We start from the raw sequence: 19,799 nt of genomic DNA, 5'->3' as shown, positions 1-19,799 counted from the left end.
AAAATGAAAGAAGTAGACAAATGCATTAAAATCATCATCAAATCATTTAAAATACTTCAAAATCTATTATTTATGTCTTCAATTGAATTCTTTTAAAATCAATTAAATTCTTAAATCCAATACCACCTCATAAGTCTCTATGTTGTTTTTAGAATATTGTTTTCATAATTTTAAAGATGTGCCAACGTGAAATCTCTTCTCCTATCATATTGGATGCTTACAGATGATATTTTGAAGAAAGTTTAGATGACTACACTTTATGGAAATGTCTCTAGATTCATAAACCACAGCTAATCTCGGAAGACTCTCTGAAACACACAACACAAGCTTTTCAATTTCTACATTTAATATTTGTTTTTTTTTTGTTTCTTAATGATTTTAGATGGCTAAATGCAAACTTGATCGAGATCCCAGTTCATGTCGAGACTTCAGATCAACACTATTATCATGTATGTTTCAGTGTTGGTCTCTCATTTTGTTTGCTAATATATCTTTAATCTGTTTTCTTTGAATTTTTTTAATTGTGATCATTCTACGGCGTGTGTTTTTCACAACAAGGGACATTAAGGCAATGAAAGAATTCACATGGGTACGAAACAAGTGTTATGCTTACTGATTCCTTGTGACATCAATGATCTTATTAACTATTCTCTTAACATTGTCAAGATTATGGTGTCGACTTCAACGGTGAAGAGAGTGGGATGAAACCCTTTGATTATGTGTGTGATAGCAGATTTTGCAGGAACCCTAAGCAATCAAAGAGTGAGTTAATCATGAGAAGATTCTTTTACCTATGACTGAGTACGCATCAGTTCTGCAATCTCACTTGTATGGTTTGTTGTATGTTTTAACGCTAAGAGGGTAAGAAACAAAGCATGAAGAAAAAGAAAAAAAATGAGATACTCTTGTTTCTTTTTGGTGAATTGACTCTTTAGAAAGTAAATTTAACAAACCACAATTTACCATTCTTTTTTGGTTTTGAAAAGAAAAAGCTAAGTTGGTTATGTTATTGAGATCAAACTCTTGTATAGCTTTGAATTTGAGGTCTTGTTATCAGGTCCGGCTCTAGAGTAGTGTTGATGGAGCAAAAGCACAGGGCCCAACAAATTTTTCAAAAAATTTAGGTGGTTTTAGGATTTTAAATTCAGAAAAAGTCCAATTTTTTTAACAATTACTGAATTTTTTTTTTTTGGCATCGGACCATTAGAAAGTTTAAATCGGGCCTGCTTGTTATGCATGTGACTTAATTTTAACCATGGTTAAAGTTCGGTCTTAGCCGAAACAAAATTTTTAAAATCTGATTTATACGATTCTAACCAGTTTAAAATATTCTAAATCAGTTTAAATCGATCTAAATCGGTTTAAATCCGTTAAATTAAATAATAGATTTAGTAAAAATTCATAAATTTGTCTAATTTCTTTTGTTTTCTATATTTAATTATGATAATTTATCAAAATAATTTTATAATTAAATCTAAAAATTTACATAATTTATATAAAAGTAAATAAATAATTTGTTAAGGCGTAAACCTCCTAGGCCCGTATTATCTGCATAGTCTCATCTGTAAATAAAGCTCATCTCATATTGTTACGACTTACGAGGATCAGAGGTATCCCTCTAGGTCCCTCCGAAGGTTGGATCAACAGGCGTCAGTTGTAACCCTCTAGACCACACCGAAGGTTCTCGCCTTGCATTAATAGGACGCTTCCAAAGACTATTCAACTCTCCACCTCCAAGGTCCAATCCAAACAACACACACTCTCTCTCCTCTCTCTTACTTTTCCTCCTAAACTCTGGCGAATGAAATAACAAGTCGTCGCTAGCTAGATACGACAGCGACCGATGGGAGCGGATTTGAAATCAGTAACGGCTTCCTGCACCGTCCTCGCCGTTATCTTACTGCTCTGTGGTGGCGGTGCGGCGGTGGAGGAGGATGAGAACGAGTTCCACGGCGACTACTCGAAGCTTTCAGGTATAATCATCCCGGGATTCGCGTCAACGCAGCTGAGAGCGTGGTCGATCCTCGACTGTCCTTACTCCCCGTTGGACTTCAATCCTCTCGACCTCGTTTGGCTAGACTCCACTAAGGTACGTGATCTTCGTTTGTTTTCTCGCTTCCGTTTGTTGAAGAAATCTGATTGATCTTGATTGATAGAGTTCGATCCATCGCCTTCGGTTCAGTAAATATACTGCTCGTTGTTTCCCTTCGACTAGATCTTAGTGTTTACTGCTTAGTAGTTAGAAAATCTCCTGCGTATTCTTAGATCGATATGTTATGTCATCGTTAGGTTAATGGATCGTGAAGTGTTAATCATCTGCATTGTGATCGATTTAGTAGTTTATTACTGGTGGATTTGATGAATGCTTTGTGCAGCTTCTCTCTGCTGTCAACTGTTGGTTTAAGTGTATGGTGTTAGATCCTTATAATGAAACGGATCATCCCGAGTGTAAGTCACGCCCTGATAGTGGTCTTTCAGCCATCACAGAATTGGATCCAGGCTACATAACAGGTAGTTCTGAGTTTATTTTGTTTTCCTTAAGAGTTTCTTAGAATATGAACGTTTTGTTGTGATAGTAAAGTAACACTTTGGGATGATCTTCAGGTCCTCTTTCTACAGTCTGGAAGGAGTGGCTTAAGTGGTGCGTTGAGTTTGGCATAGAGGCTAATGCAATTGTCGCTGTTCCTTACGATTGGAGATTGTCGCCAACCAAATTGGAAGAGCGTGACCTGTACTTTCATAAGCTCAAGTTAGTCATCGCTAGGCTTTTGCTTTTAATGTAAGGTAAGCTTAAAATTCTGATCTTCTTTTGTTTTTGTTTTTGTTTTTGCAGGTTGACATTTGAAACTGCTTTAAAACTACGGGGTGGTCCTTCTATAGTTTTTGCCCATTCTATGGGTAATAATGTCTTCAGATACTTTCTGGAATGGCTGAGGCTAGAAATTGCACCAAAACATTACTTGGAGTGGCTTGATCAGCATATCCATGCTTATTTCGCTGTTGGTACTGGCCACTTATTTTGTTAAGCTGACATTTTACTTTCGTCTCAACTGGAGAGTCTCAATCATTAACTGACGTCATGTTTGTATAGGAGCTCCTCTTCTTGGTTCAGTTGAGGCAATCAAATCTACTCTCTCTGGTGTAACGTTTGGCCTTCCTGTTTCTGAGGTTACCTCTGACTTCCTTTTAGTATCAAGTAGCTAATATCCTCCAGGTCATAAAATTCACTTTGAAAGTAGTTTTGCTAATAGAGCTGCTGTATGGTATATGTAGATCTTAAATCGCATAGTTATCCAAGAAAATATTATGAGTAATATCTTTGTTTCTAGTGCAACCAAACTGCAACATGCACGCAGATTCAGTTTCCATGTTAATATGGTAGATTCCTAGTTGAGAAGAAGCTTCTATTGAGATCTTTAAACTCGATATTCTGTGGTTTGTGTATTAATATTAGTAACATATTGACATGCGCTTCTCATGTTTTTTGTTGGCAAGGCTTCAGGGAACTGCTCGATTGTTGTCCAATTCTTTTGCTTCTTCGTTGTGGCTTATGCCATTTTCAAAGAATTGCAAGGGTGATAACACGTTCTGGACGCATTTTTCTGGTGGTGCTGCAAAGAAAAATAAGCATGTATACCACTGTACTGACGAGGAATATCAATCGAAATATTCTGGCTGGCCCACGAATATCATCAACATTGAAATTCCTTCCCCTGACGGTATGGCTTTGTACATGCATCTGTAAATGGTTCATTGTTATATCCCGTTTGTTTTACTCAACACCAATAATTTTGTAGGCCTTGATGGGTATCCATCAGTTACAGAAGCAGTTAAAGCCAACATGACCAACATGGAATGTGGTCTCCCCACTCTATTGTCTTTCACAGCCCGTGAATTAGCAGATGGGACTCTGTTCAAAGCAATTAAAGACTATGATCCAGATAGCGCGAGGATGTTACACCAGTTAAAGAAGTAAGTACCTTGTTCTGTGAAGACTAACATTTCTCTTCAATCATCACTTGTTGGCTCCTTGTACTTCAACTGTACATATAGTTTGTCAGAAAAGTGTAATCACAATTCTTGGTTTTGACTATCAATGGTGCTCTCTCACTAATGTTATGGAATGTGTTCTTTTTTTTCTTGCTTGCAGTTATGAATGCAAAAGATTGTATTTCAAATTGATTTTCACATTGAGCGTTAATCCTTTGTGTAGTTATTTAGACTCTGGCACGGACTAACATGTCAAATTTATTTGCAAATGGTTGTCAATCTTCAAAGAAGTGTATATATATATGGTGTATAACATGCCAACTATATTTTACAGGTTGTATCATGATGACCCTGTTATGAACCCGCTGACTCCTTGGGAGAGACCACCTATAAAAAATGTATTTTGCATATATGGTGCTCATTTAAAGACAGAGGTATAACTACATTCTCCAAATGTCATTTTGTGTCTGTTTTGTTATTATATTCCTCGTTTTATTGTGCATATATTTTTTTTAATTTTTGTTCTTATCTTTTCCCTTGCATCATATGTTTGTAAACGTTAAAGATACTAAATGTATGAATTTGTAATAGGTTGGCTATTACTTTGCCCCAAGTGGCAAACCTTATCCTGATAATTGGATCATTACGGATATCATTTACGAAACTGAAGGTTCCCTCGTGTCAAGGTAAATTTTCGCAATGGCAGCAAGTAAAACAGCATGTAAGGTGTTATATATCAGCTAGTGCCTTAGTGGTGTATTATCTCATTTGCATCAGCAAGTTGTTACATAACCAAAATTTCATTAGTTTTTCTATCATTTGCTTTTAAGCTTAGTATATGACCAGTGGCTAAAAGTCGGAAGAGGTGCGAAATTCTTGGATAAAAAATGTCACTAACATCAAATATAACTGGCAGAACAAAGAAATTGTGTTTCTTTTTGTTTTATTTTTCGCTCAAGAAGCCGTAGACTAGTTCACATCTTTATGCTGCAATTCTTCAGGTCTGGAACTGTGGTTGATGGGAACGCTGGGCCTATAACTGGAGATGAGACGGTAATCTCAGAAGTTGTATTTCGAATTATTTTGTTGCAAAACTACTGAAGATCAGTATAATATTTGCTTCAAGATCACTATGTGTTATGTATTTTACTGCGGTCTCCATATTGATTCTTAATTTTACTTCTTATAGGTACCCTATCATTCACTCTCTTGGTGCAAGAATTGGCTCGGACCTAAAGTCAACATAACAATGGCTCCCCAGGTACTCTTGTCTTGTGCATCTGTTATCTTCCACTAAAAGTTTCTATAGTTCAAAGACCTTTTATGCATATAGATAATCTGGTTATATGTTGAGTCGCCAACAGTTTTTCCTTTCCATAAAATCACACATCTCTGTACCCCTCAGAATGTATCTAAAGCTAAAAGAAATTCTCATTGGAAAAAAAACAGCCAGAACACGATGGAAGTGATGTACAAATCGAATTGAATGTTGAACATGAGCATGGGTCAGACATCATAGCGAACATGACAAAAGCACCAAGGGTGAAATACATAACTTTCTACGAAGACTCTGAGAGCATTCCAGGAAAGAGAACGGCAGTGTGGGAGCTTGATAAAGGTGAGTACCAGATATATCAAAACTGTTGAGACTAATCAAAGCATCTTGCATTGGTTTTGACTTTTGGCTAATCATTTTTTGTGCAGCGAATCACAGGAACATCGTTAGATCTCCAGTTCTTATGAGAGAGTTATGGCTTCAGATGTGGCATGACATTCAACCTGGTGCAAAGTCCAAATTTGTCACCAAAGGTAACAAAAATATTATTGGCTATACGATCACTTTCTATTACTTGTGGTGGGTGTAAATACAAATACGTTGTCACAGCCAAGCGCGGGCCACTTAGGGATGCGGATTGCTACTGGGATTACGGCAAAGCCTGTTGTGCTTGGCAAGAATACTGTGAATACAGGTTTTCATTCCTCTTCCATCTAAAGTTTCATATCTATTATTCTGAAATTTGTAACTTTAATTATTGTGAAACCGAATGCAGATACAGTTTTGGGGATGTTCACCTAGGACAAAGTTGTAGATTGAGAAACACATCTGCTAATATGCTGCTTCAGTACATATAGATCTCCTTGTTCAGGTCACAATAATTCCTTCCTCTTAATTTTTCCCTCCTAGTAAGAGGAAAAAAAAGCTTATAAACGTTGAGACAACTTTATGGAACAAAAAGCCTTTTCTCTCTCTTGCGATTTTTCTCCCAGACACGGTTCCAGAGAAAAACCTTTACACCCTGTACCCAAAGCTGACCTAGCCTTTTAACCCACGGTTCTTTCCCTTTGTCGGCTTTTATCCTCTGTAAAACCCTGCAAATTTTCAAATAATTACTACTTTAAGCTATATCCAACGGATAATAGATAGCTCCCACAAATTATCCTACCGGCTCTGCAGTCTCCTCCGCCGGGTTCAGCCCCCGACTCCGTCGGTGGGTCAGCCAGGGTCCTCCTGTGCCGTCTCCGTTCTGTTCTCGCATCTCAGCCTCATACAGTCTCTGTACTCTCTCTATACCGGAGCTGGTCTTTATGGATGAGATAAGATAGATACCTTTCTCAACTCTTGGGTTGTTATAACCTCCTACTAGTACTGCCTCCAACAACTTGATATAGCATTAATCACTTTGAGTTACTCACCTATATCAGCATTTACTGACCTTGGAAAGTCGAGATCTCACCATCTCTTTAAGATACTCTCCACGCTGGGTCTGGTTATACTAAATCTCCTTTCAGCTTGAATTATTTGTGCCACTTCCACCATGTCTCGCCGCTACTCTCGTTCGGACAAGGAAAAATGGAGTGCGGCCGCCCCCCCGCCACCTCCGCCTACTCGCCGTGCTCCTATTCGCATTCCAGACAGTGACCCTGCCGCCCTAATAGCGGAAAACAAGCTCACTATCATTGGTAGGGTTACAAACCCACGGTTCCAGAGACCTCGAGCTGTTATCGACTTCTTGCCCCAAGTCTGGAATTTGGAAGGGCACGTTGAAGGCCGTGAACTAGGGCTAGACAAATTCCAGTTTCGTTTCGATTCAGAACACGAGCTTCAAACGGTTCTTGACAAAGGCCCGTACCATTACAAAAGATGGATGTTGATACTACAAAGATGGGAACCAGTGGTGTCGGAAAACTTTCCTTCTCAGATATCCTTTTGGGTGAAAATCCATGGTATCCCCCTCCACTACTGGAATGAAAAAGCTGTTGAAACTATCAGCGATGCACTTGGACATGTCTCAAGCCGAAACGCCAAAGAAGCAAAGTTTCGTGTAGAAGTGAATGGGCTCCTTCCACTTGAAATGAAAATGGAAATCTTGCTCCCCTCTGAAGAAGTTACAGAAGTGGAGTTTCAATACCTAAAGATAGAGAAACACTGTTTCACTTGTTTCTCTCTCCTTCATGAAGAGGAGGACTGTCCCTCTCGCCCAAGAGGAGCTCGAGCTCCTAAGGATAGACCCCTCGGTATTACTCAGGCCATTGCTCTCCAGCGAATCGAAGCTGACAAAAAGAGACACGATGATAGAAGAGGCTATAGACGGCCTGCTCCTCAACAATCTGCCCCAAATAATCCTTCCCTGACGAATCGGGAGGAGCATCGCCATTACTCTGATAATAGAGACTCTCATCTGTTGCCTTCAGACCCTGCCTCCCATCGGGATTACCATCGCCATTACTCTGAGAATAGAGGCTCTCGTTCGATGCATGTAAACCCTGCCTCGCATCACTCTAACAGACCTAGCGGGGGCTCTTTTGAGCCTCGAAGCCAGCATGATGAAACTGTTAGAACCCCTGCAGCATCAGCCACCAGAGGATCGATCAGGAGGGGATCAGGAGGATCGATCGCAGACGGCCAAATCATCTACCCAGTGAATCAGAACAACAGTGGAGGGCAATCTAACTCTAGGGAGAGAATTTCCGCTCGTGATCGGCTGTCAGGACAATCCCAGGAAGACAGAGTTCCTGCCATGGAACGCCTCTCTGGTGGAGATACATCAATGGTTCCGGTATTTGAATTACAGGACATTGGAGGGGAAGTTGCGGTGGAACCCGCGTTACAACCCTCACACTTGGCATCTGGCTCCAGGGTTCCGGCCTCTCGGCGTCTAGGAAGCCCAAGTGTCTCAGGCAACAGGAACAAAGCAAAGGCTACTGCAGCAGCAGCGTTAAGCAAACAAGCTGGGAAGCGAAAGGTGTCAAAAACCACGAGCAATAAACGTGTAGCTAGAAGCCCAATGCAAGTACTAAGCCTCTCAAAAAGCATTGCAGCACGATCCAAGATTTCCACCCGTAGGAGACTATGCCCAGCTCGCTATGCAAATGAATTTGCGGGGCCAGGTTCAAGCCGCAAGAGACAGGATTCGAGTAATCCCATTACGGTGAATATACCGTCGACTAACAAGGAAGGGGCGGATTTTCGGTCCCATCTTCCTCCTCTTCCTTAGTAATTATGAGCTGGAATTGTCAGGGCTTGGGAAACGTTCTGACAATTCGCAGAGTGAAGGAATTACATCGGACTCTCTCACCGGATATCATGTTTCTCATGGAGACAAAAAACTCCGATGAATTTATCAAATCAAAGCTGGACAGTATACAGTATCCCAATTATTTCTCAATCCCACCAGTGGGCTTGAGTGGCGGCCTCACTTTGCTATGGAAGCAGGGGGTTGAGATCAAAATTATAGAGTCATGTGCCCATTTCATCGATGCTGAAGTGGTTTTCAAAGGAACTTCATCCTTTGTAACTTTTGTTTATGGCGAGCCAGTGGCAGGGAATAGAGCGGATTTCTGGAACACTCTTACGAGAGTGGGTGCAAACAGAGAGGAAGCATGGCTATTGAAAGGTGATTTTAATGATATATTGGATAATTCGGAGAAGGAAGGAGGGCCTGAGCGATGGGAGGGCTCCTTCACGGCTTTCCGATCTTTTGTTTCACAGAACGGACTATGGAACCTTAAGCACTCCGGAAATCAACTCTCATGGAGAGGAGTACGATACACTCATCATATCAAGTCTAGACTGGACCGCTCCTTGGTTAATTGCTCCTGGTCAGAGTCATTCCCAATGGGTAGGAGTGTGTACCTCAGATATGAAGGGTCTGACCACAGACCAGTGATCACTTACTTCAATACTGCAATGCAAAAACGCAGGGGTCTTTTCAGATTCAATCGATCATATACTGAGAATGAGGAGGTTACACAGCTAGTGGATGCTGCCTGGAATCATCACCCTCTCGATTCAGTCATTACAAAACTCAACTCTGTCCGTCGAAGCATCATCAAATGGGCTAAAGAACAGAATGTAAAGAGCAACCTTGTTATCCAATCTGCCCAGCAAGCGCTTGAAGAAGCACTATCAATGCCAGTTGCGGACTTACCTCATATCCAAACTCTCACTAATACATTACTGGTTGCTTATAGAGAAGAGGAAAGTTTTTGGCTACAAAGAAGCCGGATTCAATGGCTTAAGAAGGGGGACAGGAACACCGGCTTCTTCCATGCGGCCACTAGGAAGAGGAGAGCGCTCAATAATCTCTCAGTGATAGAAAAAGAGAATGGCGAGGAAGTGTTTGAGGAAGCTCAGATCTCTTCGGTCATTGCAGATTACTACACGGAGATGTTCACCACAAACAGCAACTCTGACTTCTCTCTAGTCCAAGCCTGTCTTGTTAATAAGATTACTCCAGAGATGAATAGTCGGCTTATAGAGATTCCATCAGACAAGGAGATTGAGGAGGCAGCTCGGTCGATAAATGGAGGAAAAGCCCCGGGCCCGGATGGTTTCTCAGCAAAGTTCTATCACTCTTATTGGCATATCATTGGGAAAGATGTAATCACTGATGTCAGGAGCTTCTTTGTCACCGGAATAATACATCCACAGCAGAATGAGACTCATGTTCGATTGATTCCCAAAGGCTCGGGACCGCGAAAGGTTGCGGACTATCGACCGATAGCTCTCTGCAACACTCATTACAAGATCATTGCCAAAATCCTTACTCGACGCCTCAAGCCTCTGCTGCCAGATCTTATCTCCAAGACGCAATCGGCTTTTGTAGCGGGACGAGCTATCTCGGACAACGTCCTCATTACGCATGAAACCTTACATTATCTCCGAACTTCAGAGGCGAAAAAGTATTGCTCCATGGCGGTGAAAACCGATATGAGCAAGGCTTATGATCGCATAGAGTGGGGTTTTATTAGAGCAGTCCTGGCCCAGCTTGGTTTTGACCCGATATGGGTCTCTTGGATCTTGGCGTGTGTTGAATCAGTGTCGTACTCTTTTCTGATCAATGGTTCACCTTCCGGTCATGTTACTCCATCGCGTGGAATACGGCAAGGTGATCCGCTCTCACCATACTTGTTCATCATGTGTACAGAAGTCCTCTCAGCGATGTGTACTAAGGCGCAACTAAACGGTACTATGGCGGGGGTGAAGGTAGCACGGAACTGTCCTCCGATTAATCATCTATTGTTCGCGGACGATACGATGTTTTTTTGCAAATCAACACCCGCCTGTGTCACTACTCTGAAGACGATCTTAGAGAGTTATGAAAATGTATCTGGACAACGGATCAACCTGCTGAAGTCGTCTATCACTTTCTCGGCTAAGACACCTGGTGAGGTTAAAGCTCGAGTGAAGACTGAGCTGTCTATCCCGGCAGAGGGAGGGATTGGCAAATATTTGGGCCTCCCCGAAAACTTTGGCCGCAAGAAGAGAGACATATTTGCGGCAATTCTTGATCGCATCAGACAGAAGGCGCATAGCTGGACATCTCGGTTCTTATCAGGCGCCGGTAAACAAGTTCTCCTCAAATCTGTCCTTGCTGCAATACCGTGCTATACGATGTCATGTTTCAAGTTGCCTATCTCTCTATGCAAACAAATACAATCCCTCCTTACTCGATTTTGGTGGGATGCAAACCCGGAAAAGAAAAAGATGTGTTGGGTCGCATGGTCTACTCTCACACTGCCCAAATATGCTGGTGGCTTAGGTTTCAAAGACATTGAGACTTTTAATGATGCCATGCTCGCTAAAATTGGCTGGCGCCTTATACAGTTTCCAGACTCGTTGCTGGCACAAGTGCTGCTCGGAAAATATGCTAAAGCTTCCTCTTTCATGGAGTGTGAAAGCCCATCATCAGCTTCCCACGGATGGAGAAGTATCTTGGCAGGTCGGGAGGTTCTAAGGAAAGGACTCGGTTGGGTGGTTGGGAATGGAGAAAACATTAAGGTTTGGGGGGATCCTTGGCTCTCCTCCTCCTTTCCTACAGCCCCTATAGGTCCACCAACTGAGAATGCAGTATCGATGACGGTTAGTGAGCTTCTATGCCCTCTCACTAACGCCTGGGACATCCAAAAGATCCAGAACTATCTTCCTCAGTATGAAGGCATTATTAATAGGATTATCACAAGCTCTGCCCCTGCTCGCGACTCCCTTGCCTGGCTAGCTGAGAAATCAGGAGAGTACACTGTGAAAACGGGATATGGAGTGGAACGTGTTGGCTTGATCCCTCCTCACACAAATGAGCAAACCTTTGATTGGCTAAAGAACATATGGAACCTGAATACTTCACCCAAGATCAAGGATTTTCTATGGAAAGTCAAAAGAAAGGCAATCCCTGTTAGTTCCAATCTAGCGACCAGAGGTATGGCTCCGTTTCCTTGCGCGAAATGTGGAGGAGTTGAAGATGATCTCCACGTCTTCCTTCTCTGCCCCTTTGCTTCTCAATCATGGAGCCTACTACCAGTTTATGAAATTCCGGATGGTTCAAATAGCTCCATGGCGAGCTTATTTGCAAATGGTAAGAAGTACACCAATCTGCCTCCGGTGGGGTGTGATACCCCTGTCTGGCCCTGGCTCTTATGGAACCTTTGGAAAGCTCGAAATAAGTTGTGCTTTGAAAACAAAACCTTCACGGAGTGGGAAGTTGTGAACAAAAGCGTTACTGATGCGAAGGAATGGGCTGCTGCTCAACTACTCGCTGAAGAACATAACCACGCTACCAAGCGACAAGGTTCTCCTCCGATCATTCCCCAACCATCTCCTGGCCAAGTTCTGTGCCATGTGGATGCAGCTTGGGATCTGCGTACTGGTAACTGTGGCATAGGGGTTCTGTTTTCGGAACTGGAAGACACTAGGATCCAGCCCCTTAAGGTTTCTCGTTCTTTTGTTTCATCAGCTCTCATGGGAGAAGCTCTTGCTGTTCGTTTGGCGGTGATGACCGCCTCCTCGTCTAACGTCCGATCGCTGATAGTTCTTTCGGATTCCCAGGTTCTTATCAACATGATTAGAGCTAAGGAATCACGCCCGGAACTGTTTGGCATCTTGTTTGACATCTATCATTTTAGCTTATCTTTTGAGGATATCTCCTTTCATTTCATTCCTCGCTTATGTAATGTTGCTGCTGATAATGTGGCTAAGGCAGCCCTGGCTTCTGTAAACTCTACCTCCCTAGTAGGAGGCTGACTCTGTTTTCTTAATTGAATGAATCGTAGTTTGCTCAAAAGAAAAGCTTATAAACGTTGAATTCTTATTGGTCTCTCTCTATATCTACACTTTTGCCTTCTCACGCAAAGATATTGTTTTGTGATTTGTAGCTAGAGTGCAGTTACTTTGAATTTTACGGCTAAACCCATATTAAAAAGGTATTTTTGTTAATTACACCTGCTAAGGTAGTAAAACCCATCTGCTCTAGCTTTCGGTGTTCACAAAACCGTTTGAAGTTTAGTTGCATTTGAATTCCCAAGTGTTTGGTTGTTTCAGATGCAAACCTTTGAGCTGTTAGTCAATGATAAACATACTTTTATATACGGGCAAATCTCCAAAATAGCACCTTTCTAAGTTTATATCACAAAAATAGCACTCAAAAACTAAAATGACCAAAATAGCATTTTATCTTTTGAAAAATTTAAATTTTTTTATTTTTCAAAATTTGAAATCTTATCCCCAAAACCTCATTTCTCAACTCTAAATCCTAAAACCTAAACTCTAAACCCTAAACCCTAAATTCTAAATCCTAAACCCACCACTTGAGTGCTATTTTGGTATTTTTCTCTTTATATATCACCAGTGAATTATTACTAGATATGTAAAGATTCATGATCCTTTTTATTTATATAAATAGATACATTTATAAATATTTATATTTATAATTAATAGGTGTTAAAGTGTTACTTTTTAAGGTTTTACGTTTTTGATAAAAAAAAATTGGGAGAGAGAAGGAACAGAGCATAATTAGGTGGGAGAATTAAAGTTGATCAGTGGTTTGATGGTTTGGTTGAACATGAGTTTTGAGCTTTTCTACGAGAGTTCATACTTTATTTATATATATCGAAATTAAATGTTTAGTCAATTTTATGGTCCCTCTCAAATTTGCTACCTTTTATTAAATTGTAGACATGCATTATTTTCGTGGTGTTTTATATATATATATATATATTTTTTTTTTTGGTCTAAGGTTGGCATTATTCTCTCAGTCAGTTGGATGAAAGGTGGCAAACTTAATGCCTAACTATCCAAAACCCAAACAGATTGCATACTCTCACGTCTATCAAATCTCTGTTTAAGCTCTTTGTTAGCTATGCAATAATTAAGGATTGTAGTTTATATGAAATTTGAGATACCTATATGTATTTGCCTCCATTTTCATCATTATGTCACCAGTTTTTTAATTAACATATAATCAAATTTCTTCAAATAGATGTTAAATACTGAACTTTATAACTATAAATTTGATTGTGACAAAAAAATATGAGAAGTTATTTCATATATAAATTTAGATTTTACTTTTAGACTCTTATATATTTAGCTTTGCACTATATATATATATGATTACTACATCCTACTTGTCAATTGATTGAGGTCGGGCCTTGCAGTTATTATTGTCTATTATATGTTTTTTGGTCATAATAGTATGAATTTTTTACAACAACATAAATCCTAAAACGAAACTCAAACCAATTACAAAATATATAAACAAATCAGATTTTACAGTCATTAAGCTGTTGGTTAAGTTTTGTATTAAGTTGATCATTTCTTGAATTTGATAGTGTAGTAGGTGATAAATGAATGAAAACGTAAACCAGGAAAAAGTCATAACTGAATCAATATTATTTCTCCTGTTATATTTAGTGTGTGTGCGCGTCTCTTCATTTACATATAACCACAAACAGAAAGGGTTAATTTTGACTAACGAAATTAATTGTATTGTAATGATCTTGTGCCTACACGCAACAAAGTTGCAAGGCTTGTGGAATAAAGTATAGTAAAAGATAATGTATAAACGTGTTCTAATCAAAATATAATTTTTTTGAATAGAATTTATTCTTCATCCAACCGCATTACGAAGTAACAGACTCGTTAAAAAATGTATAATATGTATAAATGATCGCATTGTCATTTAAATGATAGTCATCAGACCTTATACATGCCGTACAATGATTAGAATTGCTCAAATTACTAATAAAAACTTAATTTGGGAAAATAAATAAGTAGTGGTTTGTTGCCTAAGTATGAAAAAGAAGTTATTCATATCATAATCATATTAGAATTTAACTGAAGACAGATTAGCATATAAATTGATATCTAAAAGTCATCTTTTATGATTTTACAAGGATTGGATACCGAGTCCTGTAATTTAGATATTTATCACTTAGTCCTATAAGCTTTATGCCAAAAAAAGCGAGTTTTTTAGATAAATATGATTCCTTATAAATTATAATTCTACAATTATCAAAAAAGGATAATTCAGTCAATTCCTCTTTGATGGTAACCCAAAATTGAAGAAACGGTAAAGGAAAAAAGGGTAATCTAGTCAATTCAGGTTGAGTGGCACTTTAGTGATTTCCTAGAACGTCAAGGGGAATCTAAGCACCCCGCCTCTATAAATTGTCATATTCTACCCATTCCCGTGACCTTTCTGATATCCAATCTAATCCTTTCTCCCAATCTATTTTCCTTTCTCCTTCTCTCTCTAGACGCTCCGATTATATCCTCGGAAACAAAAAACTAAAAATCCATAATTTTTTTCCTTTTTTCACCCGAATATTTTGATTTTACTGTTTTACGGCAGTTAAACTTTTTTTCTTGCGTTGGGTGCTGACGTGGCATGCATTCAATAGAGAAGCACCATGAACACCAAAACGATGCGTTTACCCCCACGTCGCGTTCTAACGACCGAAAAGCGCAAAGAAAGAGACGGCGTTATCTCCTCCGTCGCGAAGCCGCCGGAATCCACCGTGACGAAGTTTCCTCCACCGCCGAATCTTGCTCCTCCGACGGTTAATTCCATTTCCAAGAAAGCTCTAATCGCAGCCGAGCCGGTCGGCTCGAACCAGCTAATGTTAGCCGGTTACTTGAGTCACGAGTTTCTCACCAACGGCACACTCTTCGGGGAGCAATGGAATCCGGCTCGAGCCCAAGCCGGTCCACCCGAGCCAAAGAAGGTAAAGCCGAACCATGCAGTTGAGCCGGTTGAGGAAAGTGAGCCGAAACGGAAGCGGTACATGGAAGTCGCTAATCTCCTCAGGTCAGATGGGGCCCACATGCCCGGCATCGTCAATCCTGCCCAGCTTGCCCGATTCCTCAAACTGTGATCGGCGTAATCCGGCGTACACGTGGATGCGGATCATTGGTCCGTCCCCCAGCAAGCAAGACAGCCCTAAAACCAGAATCCGCCGCTCCTCTCTCTCTCTATCCTTTTTTGTTTTGTTTCAAATCTTCTCGTATGTAAAGCGCTGACTCTCTCTCTCTATCGCTCTCTTTCATCGTCTTCTTCCTCGAAATCGATCGAGAAAGTCTAGAGTTTGTTGCGAGGTAGATTGTTCATGTTCTTGTACATCAAAAAAAAATATCAATTAGACAATCCATTATATCTTGAAATCAGAAAACTTTAATCCGTTTGTGTTGATTTGATTGTATGTAACTGAATCCTTGATCATTCTAAAATTTTGATTAATCTCAACTGAATTATATAATTGGATCGATAGATCTTAGATTCGAATTCTTAGTGCGATCCGAGATGAACTAATGATAGAAATTTGAAATTTAAAAACATTTTTTCTCAATCTTGCTTCTTCTTCATCATCAACTCAGCTAATCTCTTCGATATGCAGTAAGCAGTACTCTGAATCGTGACCATAGGATTAACACCAAGAGCCGTAGGCAAAACACTCGCATCACATACAAACAAACCCTCCGCCTCCCAGCTCTCTCCGTATCCATCAACAGCTCCTTCCTCCTCCGTCGCGCCCATACGGCAACACCCCATCTGATGCGCCGTGAACGAATGAGTCCACCGCCTACTCATCGACACAACTCCAGCCGGCGCATCCACCGTCTCCAAAAACTTCTCCAGATCCTCCTCCTTGACTCCATCGCACTTCAACCTCTGCCCATCGCTCCTATACGTCCCCACCTCCTCCGCTCCCGCAGCCACCAAGATCCGTAACGCTCGTCTCAACCCCGTCGTCAGATTCTCTTCATCCGCTTTCGTTAATTTGTATTTAACAATCCCTCCCTTTACTTCCCCGACGCCTTCGTCTCTAACCATTACGAAAATGTGAGACGTTCTTGAATATTTTGCTAATCTCTCCTTAATGTCTTTCCCAGAGACCCACGGGATGAGAGCCGCGAAGGTCCCTGGACCTAACGCTGGAGTTTCCAGCGTTATGTTTGGGGTTGTAGAGTCTATTTCGAATACGTAGTGTAACGAAGTCATGATCTCTCCCTCGTGAGCTGCTCCGTTGAAGTTCGAGTTTTTCTCAGGGAAGTATCCCCACGCCATGAGTATAGGGTGGATGTGGAGACCCCGACCGATGTTTGGATTCTTCAACCCGCTTGAAGATAACAGCCCCGGTGTCATTAGTGAGCCGCAAGCTACAACTGTCACTTTAGCATTGATCTCAATCTTATTAATTGTTGTGTTTGATATTGAAACTGTGACTCCCAAGCATCTTTTTTTTCTTCGTCCACTCTCTGTTTCAGCAAAGATCAGCTTATCGGCCCTGCACTGTGTTAGGATAACAGCATTGTTGTCAACTGCATCAACTAACCATGTTATATCCGTTCCTCTCTTATCACCAGTTTTGCAACCGAACGAGCAGCTACCGCAGTAATGCTCCTCTGACGAATTCCTCGGCACTACGGTCACATCCAGCCTGAGCTTTTCGCAGCCTTTACGCAGTATCTGGTTCTGAAAACCTTCTCTGATGACTTTATCGGTGACGCATATTCTCTTGCAAACACTTTCCATAGCAGCTGTGTATCCCTCTCTAGCGAATGTTGCGATCCCTCTATCAACTGACCATTCTTCGATGATCGCGTCAGGTGTTTTCAACGAAGCCGCCCAGTTTACAACCGACCCGCCGCCGAGAGTTGACCCCGCCATGAACCTGAACCTCCCGTCGTGTGTCATCAGCAACCCGTTGGCTTCGAACATCTCGAACATGGAAGGGCCTTCGAGTGTTGAGTAGTCTTGCGGCACGAAGTAGTTCCCTTTCTCGACGACTATTACCTTAAGGCCTGACTTCGCTAGGTTCGCTGCTGCGACTCCTCCTCCGCAGCCGGAGCCTATTACCACTGCATCGCACTCGATCTTGAAAGTGTTGCTTTCTTTGTCCTCTTTGAGTTTAAGTCCTTTGTTGATCATGAGTTGCTTGATGGTTGCCTCGTCTTCTTTTGCGGTCTCGATGATCCCTTTCTCTAGAGGCCTTTGCTTGCGTTCAATGTCCTCGTTTTCACCTATGTCCACCTTGTAGCCAATTGCATCCCATGCCGGGTTCTCTGTATTTTCATTTGTCTGTTCATGTGTATTGAGTTAGTTTATTATACCATGTTATTGAATAGAACAACACATCATCATAACCAAACCAATACACTTGAATTTAAAGTATATTATTCAGATGATTCATGATGTGGATTAGAAACAAAACCATGTTGTTGAATAGAACAACATATCATGATCACCAAACCAATAGAGACAAATTTTAGTGTAGTTTTCAGATGATTCATGTTTATGTTCTTACTGACTTACCCAAGTGAAGTAGTAGAACAGGAAGATGGCTTTGATCATCATAAAAGCAATTCTTGCTAGAGGGTTGTACCACTGCTTGTTCCATTTCTGGAGAACTTTTTCTCTCTTCTCAAGCGAGATGTCAGAGAATTTGAGAAGAAGAAAAGACCAATTCTTCTTATCAAGACAGACAAACCCACATAGCAACAAAGTTCCCAATCTGAAGGTGAGTAGTCTCAAAACTATTCTCACCACTGTGACTGTCACTGGCATTGCCTTTGTCGCCATTACCTCTGCTACCTGTTTTATCAATACATTGAAGTTAAGTGGAGTAGTTAAGATGCATTGTTTTCAATATATTCACTGTCCATCATTTTTACTTCAGTAGGTTCCTGGTTCTTGTTCAAAATATTTGCTAGATAGAGAAACAGTTAAACAAGAAAAAGAACCTCATCAGGTCTGACATGAGAGCCAGAAGACTTGAAGAAAGATAAGAGGGCATCGTTGCGTAAGACTTTCAGCTTCATGTCAAGATCTAAGCTCAGTAACGGAACAGGAGGCATGATAGCCTCGCAAATGGCAGAGAGAGCTTGGAGGTCAGATTGTGAGAAGCCATGGCTAAAGGTTTCTTGTTTCGTACTCCATCTCAGCAACGGGTGCCCTCTCTTCTTGTCTCTTGTTCCTCCTACCATCTCTCTGTTTTCTGCATTCATATTTCAAGTTATTTATCTCTCTTCTTCCTGCTTTACACATACATATATAGACATGCATGGAGCCTTGTGGTTCTGTTAAAATAAAAATTCTTCTTTTTGATTCTCTACAGAAACGTTGTCGCGAAGTCGAAGGCGGTTTCTTAAGTGTTCGGTAATCAGAACGAAAGGGAAAAAAAAAGAAACGAAGAAAGAGTTTGTTTCTTTTTTGAGTTTTTAGATTTATATGTTTGTCGTTTTTCGTCTGTGTTGCATTGTAAAAAGAAACAATGACGCAATAAATTTATGTATTATGGTATTTACGTATGATATATGAATACGTATGTGTCTCTTCAGGTGTGTGATACAACAGGGTCCACGTGACAACTGCTACATTGTACATATGTCACAGGTGTTTTCTTAGAAAGTGACCAAAGCTTGTGATCCTCCATTAACATATGTGGCCAATACAAAAATTATTTGTTTCTGTCATACAGTGTTCTTTTGTTTCAGGTGTGAAGAATTATTGTAGAACCATATAAAATCATTACTTTAATATTTCACTTTAGATAACGGTGTAGAGCAGATGATGAGATAAAATACATCCCGATTAATCTTTTGTTCTTAGAGTACGATAATCATACAGCAATTTTGAAATCACTGACAATACGAATATATGTGGTGGACTGGTACTGACACGTCCTATAAACTTTCAGTACTTAAACCAGAATTTAGAGTACAATAATTTATACAACATTAGTTGCTTATGTGTTATGTATGTCTATGACTACCTCTGTTATTCTCTTTGCTCAGCTTTTGTTGTACCTGTTGGTATTGCCATGTTGGCTTTGTTCTCATGTACTTGGAACATCTTCTTTGATGGAGACTACGAATCAATAAAAGTGTGTGGTTTGAACCCCCAAAAATCATAGTTATATAAGTCGAAATCCACGTACATATTGTTAATTGTTTTCCAACTTTAACGGCCACATCTTTTCCACTCCTCTCCTCCATATTCTCTCCATAAGCTTCCATGGAGTCCGGAATCGAAGCTCCT

General features: G+C 40.6%; 3 protein-coding genes across 5 annotated transcripts; 2 read left to right on the top strand and 1 right to left on the bottom strand.

Annotated features, from left to right (window-relative positions):
• Positions 1 to 1,720: 1,720 nt before the first annotated feature.
• LOC106397129 (phospholipid--sterol O-acyltransferase) lies at positions 1,721 to 17,947 on the top strand. 3 transcript variants are annotated; one of them, XM_048743401.1, is made up of 18 exons: positions 1,721 to 2,089; positions 2,376 to 2,511; positions 2,605 to 2,749; positions 2,834 to 3,003; positions 3,092 to 3,168; positions 3,503 to 3,719; positions 3,798 to 3,972; positions 4,325 to 4,424; positions 4,582 to 4,676; positions 4,992 to 5,043; positions 5,180 to 5,251; positions 5,440 to 5,608; positions 5,695 to 5,799; positions 5,876 to 5,960; positions 6,042 to 6,205; positions 12,569 to 15,856; positions 16,156 to 16,541; positions 16,652 to 17,947. In XM_048743401.1, the coding sequence occupies exons 1-15, from the start codon at positions 1,844 to 1,846 to the stop codon at positions 6,121 to 6,123; spliced, it is 1,926 nt and encodes a 641-aa protein (XP_048599358.1). In that variant the 5' UTR covers positions 1,721 to 1,843; the 3' UTR covers positions 6,124 to 6,205; positions 12,569 to 15,856; positions 16,156 to 16,541; positions 16,652 to 17,947. The 3 variants fall into 3 exon arrangements, with proteins under 3 accessions (XP_048599358.1, XP_048599357.1, XP_048599356.1); XM_048743400.1 differs by having other exon boundaries at positions 6,042 to 6,137; positions 12,640 to 15,856; positions 16,156 to 17,947; XM_048743399.1 differs by having other exon boundaries at positions 6,042 to 6,186; positions 12,550 to 15,856; positions 16,156 to 17,947.
• Positions 15,172 to 17,947, top strand: LOC106397241. The gene is made up of 2 exons (XM_048743402.1): positions 15,172 to 15,856; positions 16,156 to 17,947. The coding sequence occupies exon 1, from the start codon at positions 15,172 to 15,174 to the stop codon at positions 15,634 to 15,636; it is 465 nt and encodes a 154-aa protein (XP_048599359.1). The 3' UTR covers positions 15,637 to 15,856; positions 16,156 to 17,947.
• LOC106370947 (long-chain-alcohol oxidase FAO1-like) lies at positions 15,945 to 18,870 on the bottom strand. The gene is made up of 3 exons (XM_013810950.3): positions 18,503 to 18,870; positions 18,075 to 18,353; positions 15,945 to 17,840 (listed from the first exon to the last, which is right to left on the bottom strand). The coding sequence occupies exons 1-3, from the start codon at positions 18,764 to 18,766 to the stop codon at positions 16,104 to 16,106; spliced, it is 2,280 nt and encodes a 759-aa protein (XP_013666404.2). The 5' UTR covers positions 18,767 to 18,870; the 3' UTR covers positions 15,945 to 16,103.
• Between the last annotated feature and the right edge of the window lie 929 nt (positions 18,871 to 19,799).

This window comes from Brassica napus, chromosome A10 (genome assembly GCF_020379485.1).
Source record: "Brassica napus cultivar Da-Ae chromosome A10, Da-Ae, whole genome shotgun sequence".
Classification (NCBI taxonomy): Eukaryota; Viridiplantae; Streptophyta; class Magnoliopsida; order Brassicales; family Brassicaceae; genus Brassica; species Brassica napus.
Note: the sequence above shows the minus strand (reverse complement) of the source record. Positions and strands in the feature narration are given on the sequence as shown.

What these genes read in the sequence shown, in the direction of transcription:
- LOC106370947 (XM_013810950.3), bottom strand. Translation starts at nt 18,766, where the DNA reads ATGAATGCAGAAAACAGAGAGATGGTAGGAGGAACAAGAGACAAGAAG. An exon ending in CTCATGTCAGACCTGATGAG is followed by an intron (nt 18,354 to 18,502) that starts GTTCTTTTTCTT and finishes TTGATAAAACAG; the next exon opens with GTAGCAGAGGTAATGGCGAC. An exon ending in TGTTCTACTACTTCACTTGG is followed by an intron (nt 17,841 to 18,074) that starts GTAAGTCAGTAA and finishes ACACATGAACAG; the next exon opens with ACAAATGAAAATACAGAGAA.
- LOC106397129 (XM_048743400.1), top strand. Translation starts at nt 1,844, where the DNA reads ATGGGAGCGGATTTGAAATCAGTAACGGCTTCCTGCACCGTCCTCGCC. An exon ending in TTGGCCTTCCTGTTTCTGAG is followed by an intron (nt 3,169 to 3,502) that starts GTTACCTCTGAC and finishes GCAAGGCTTCAG; the next exon opens with GGAACTGCTCGATTGTTGTC. An exon ending in ACATAACAATGGCTCCCCAG is followed by an intron (nt 5,252 to 5,439) that starts GTACTCTTGTCT and finishes GAAAAAAAACAG; the next exon opens with CCAGAACACGATGGAAGTGA.
- LOC106397241 (XM_048743402.1), top strand. Translation starts at nt 15,172, where the DNA reads ATGAACACCAAAACGATGCGTTTACCCCCACGTCGCGTTCTAACGACC.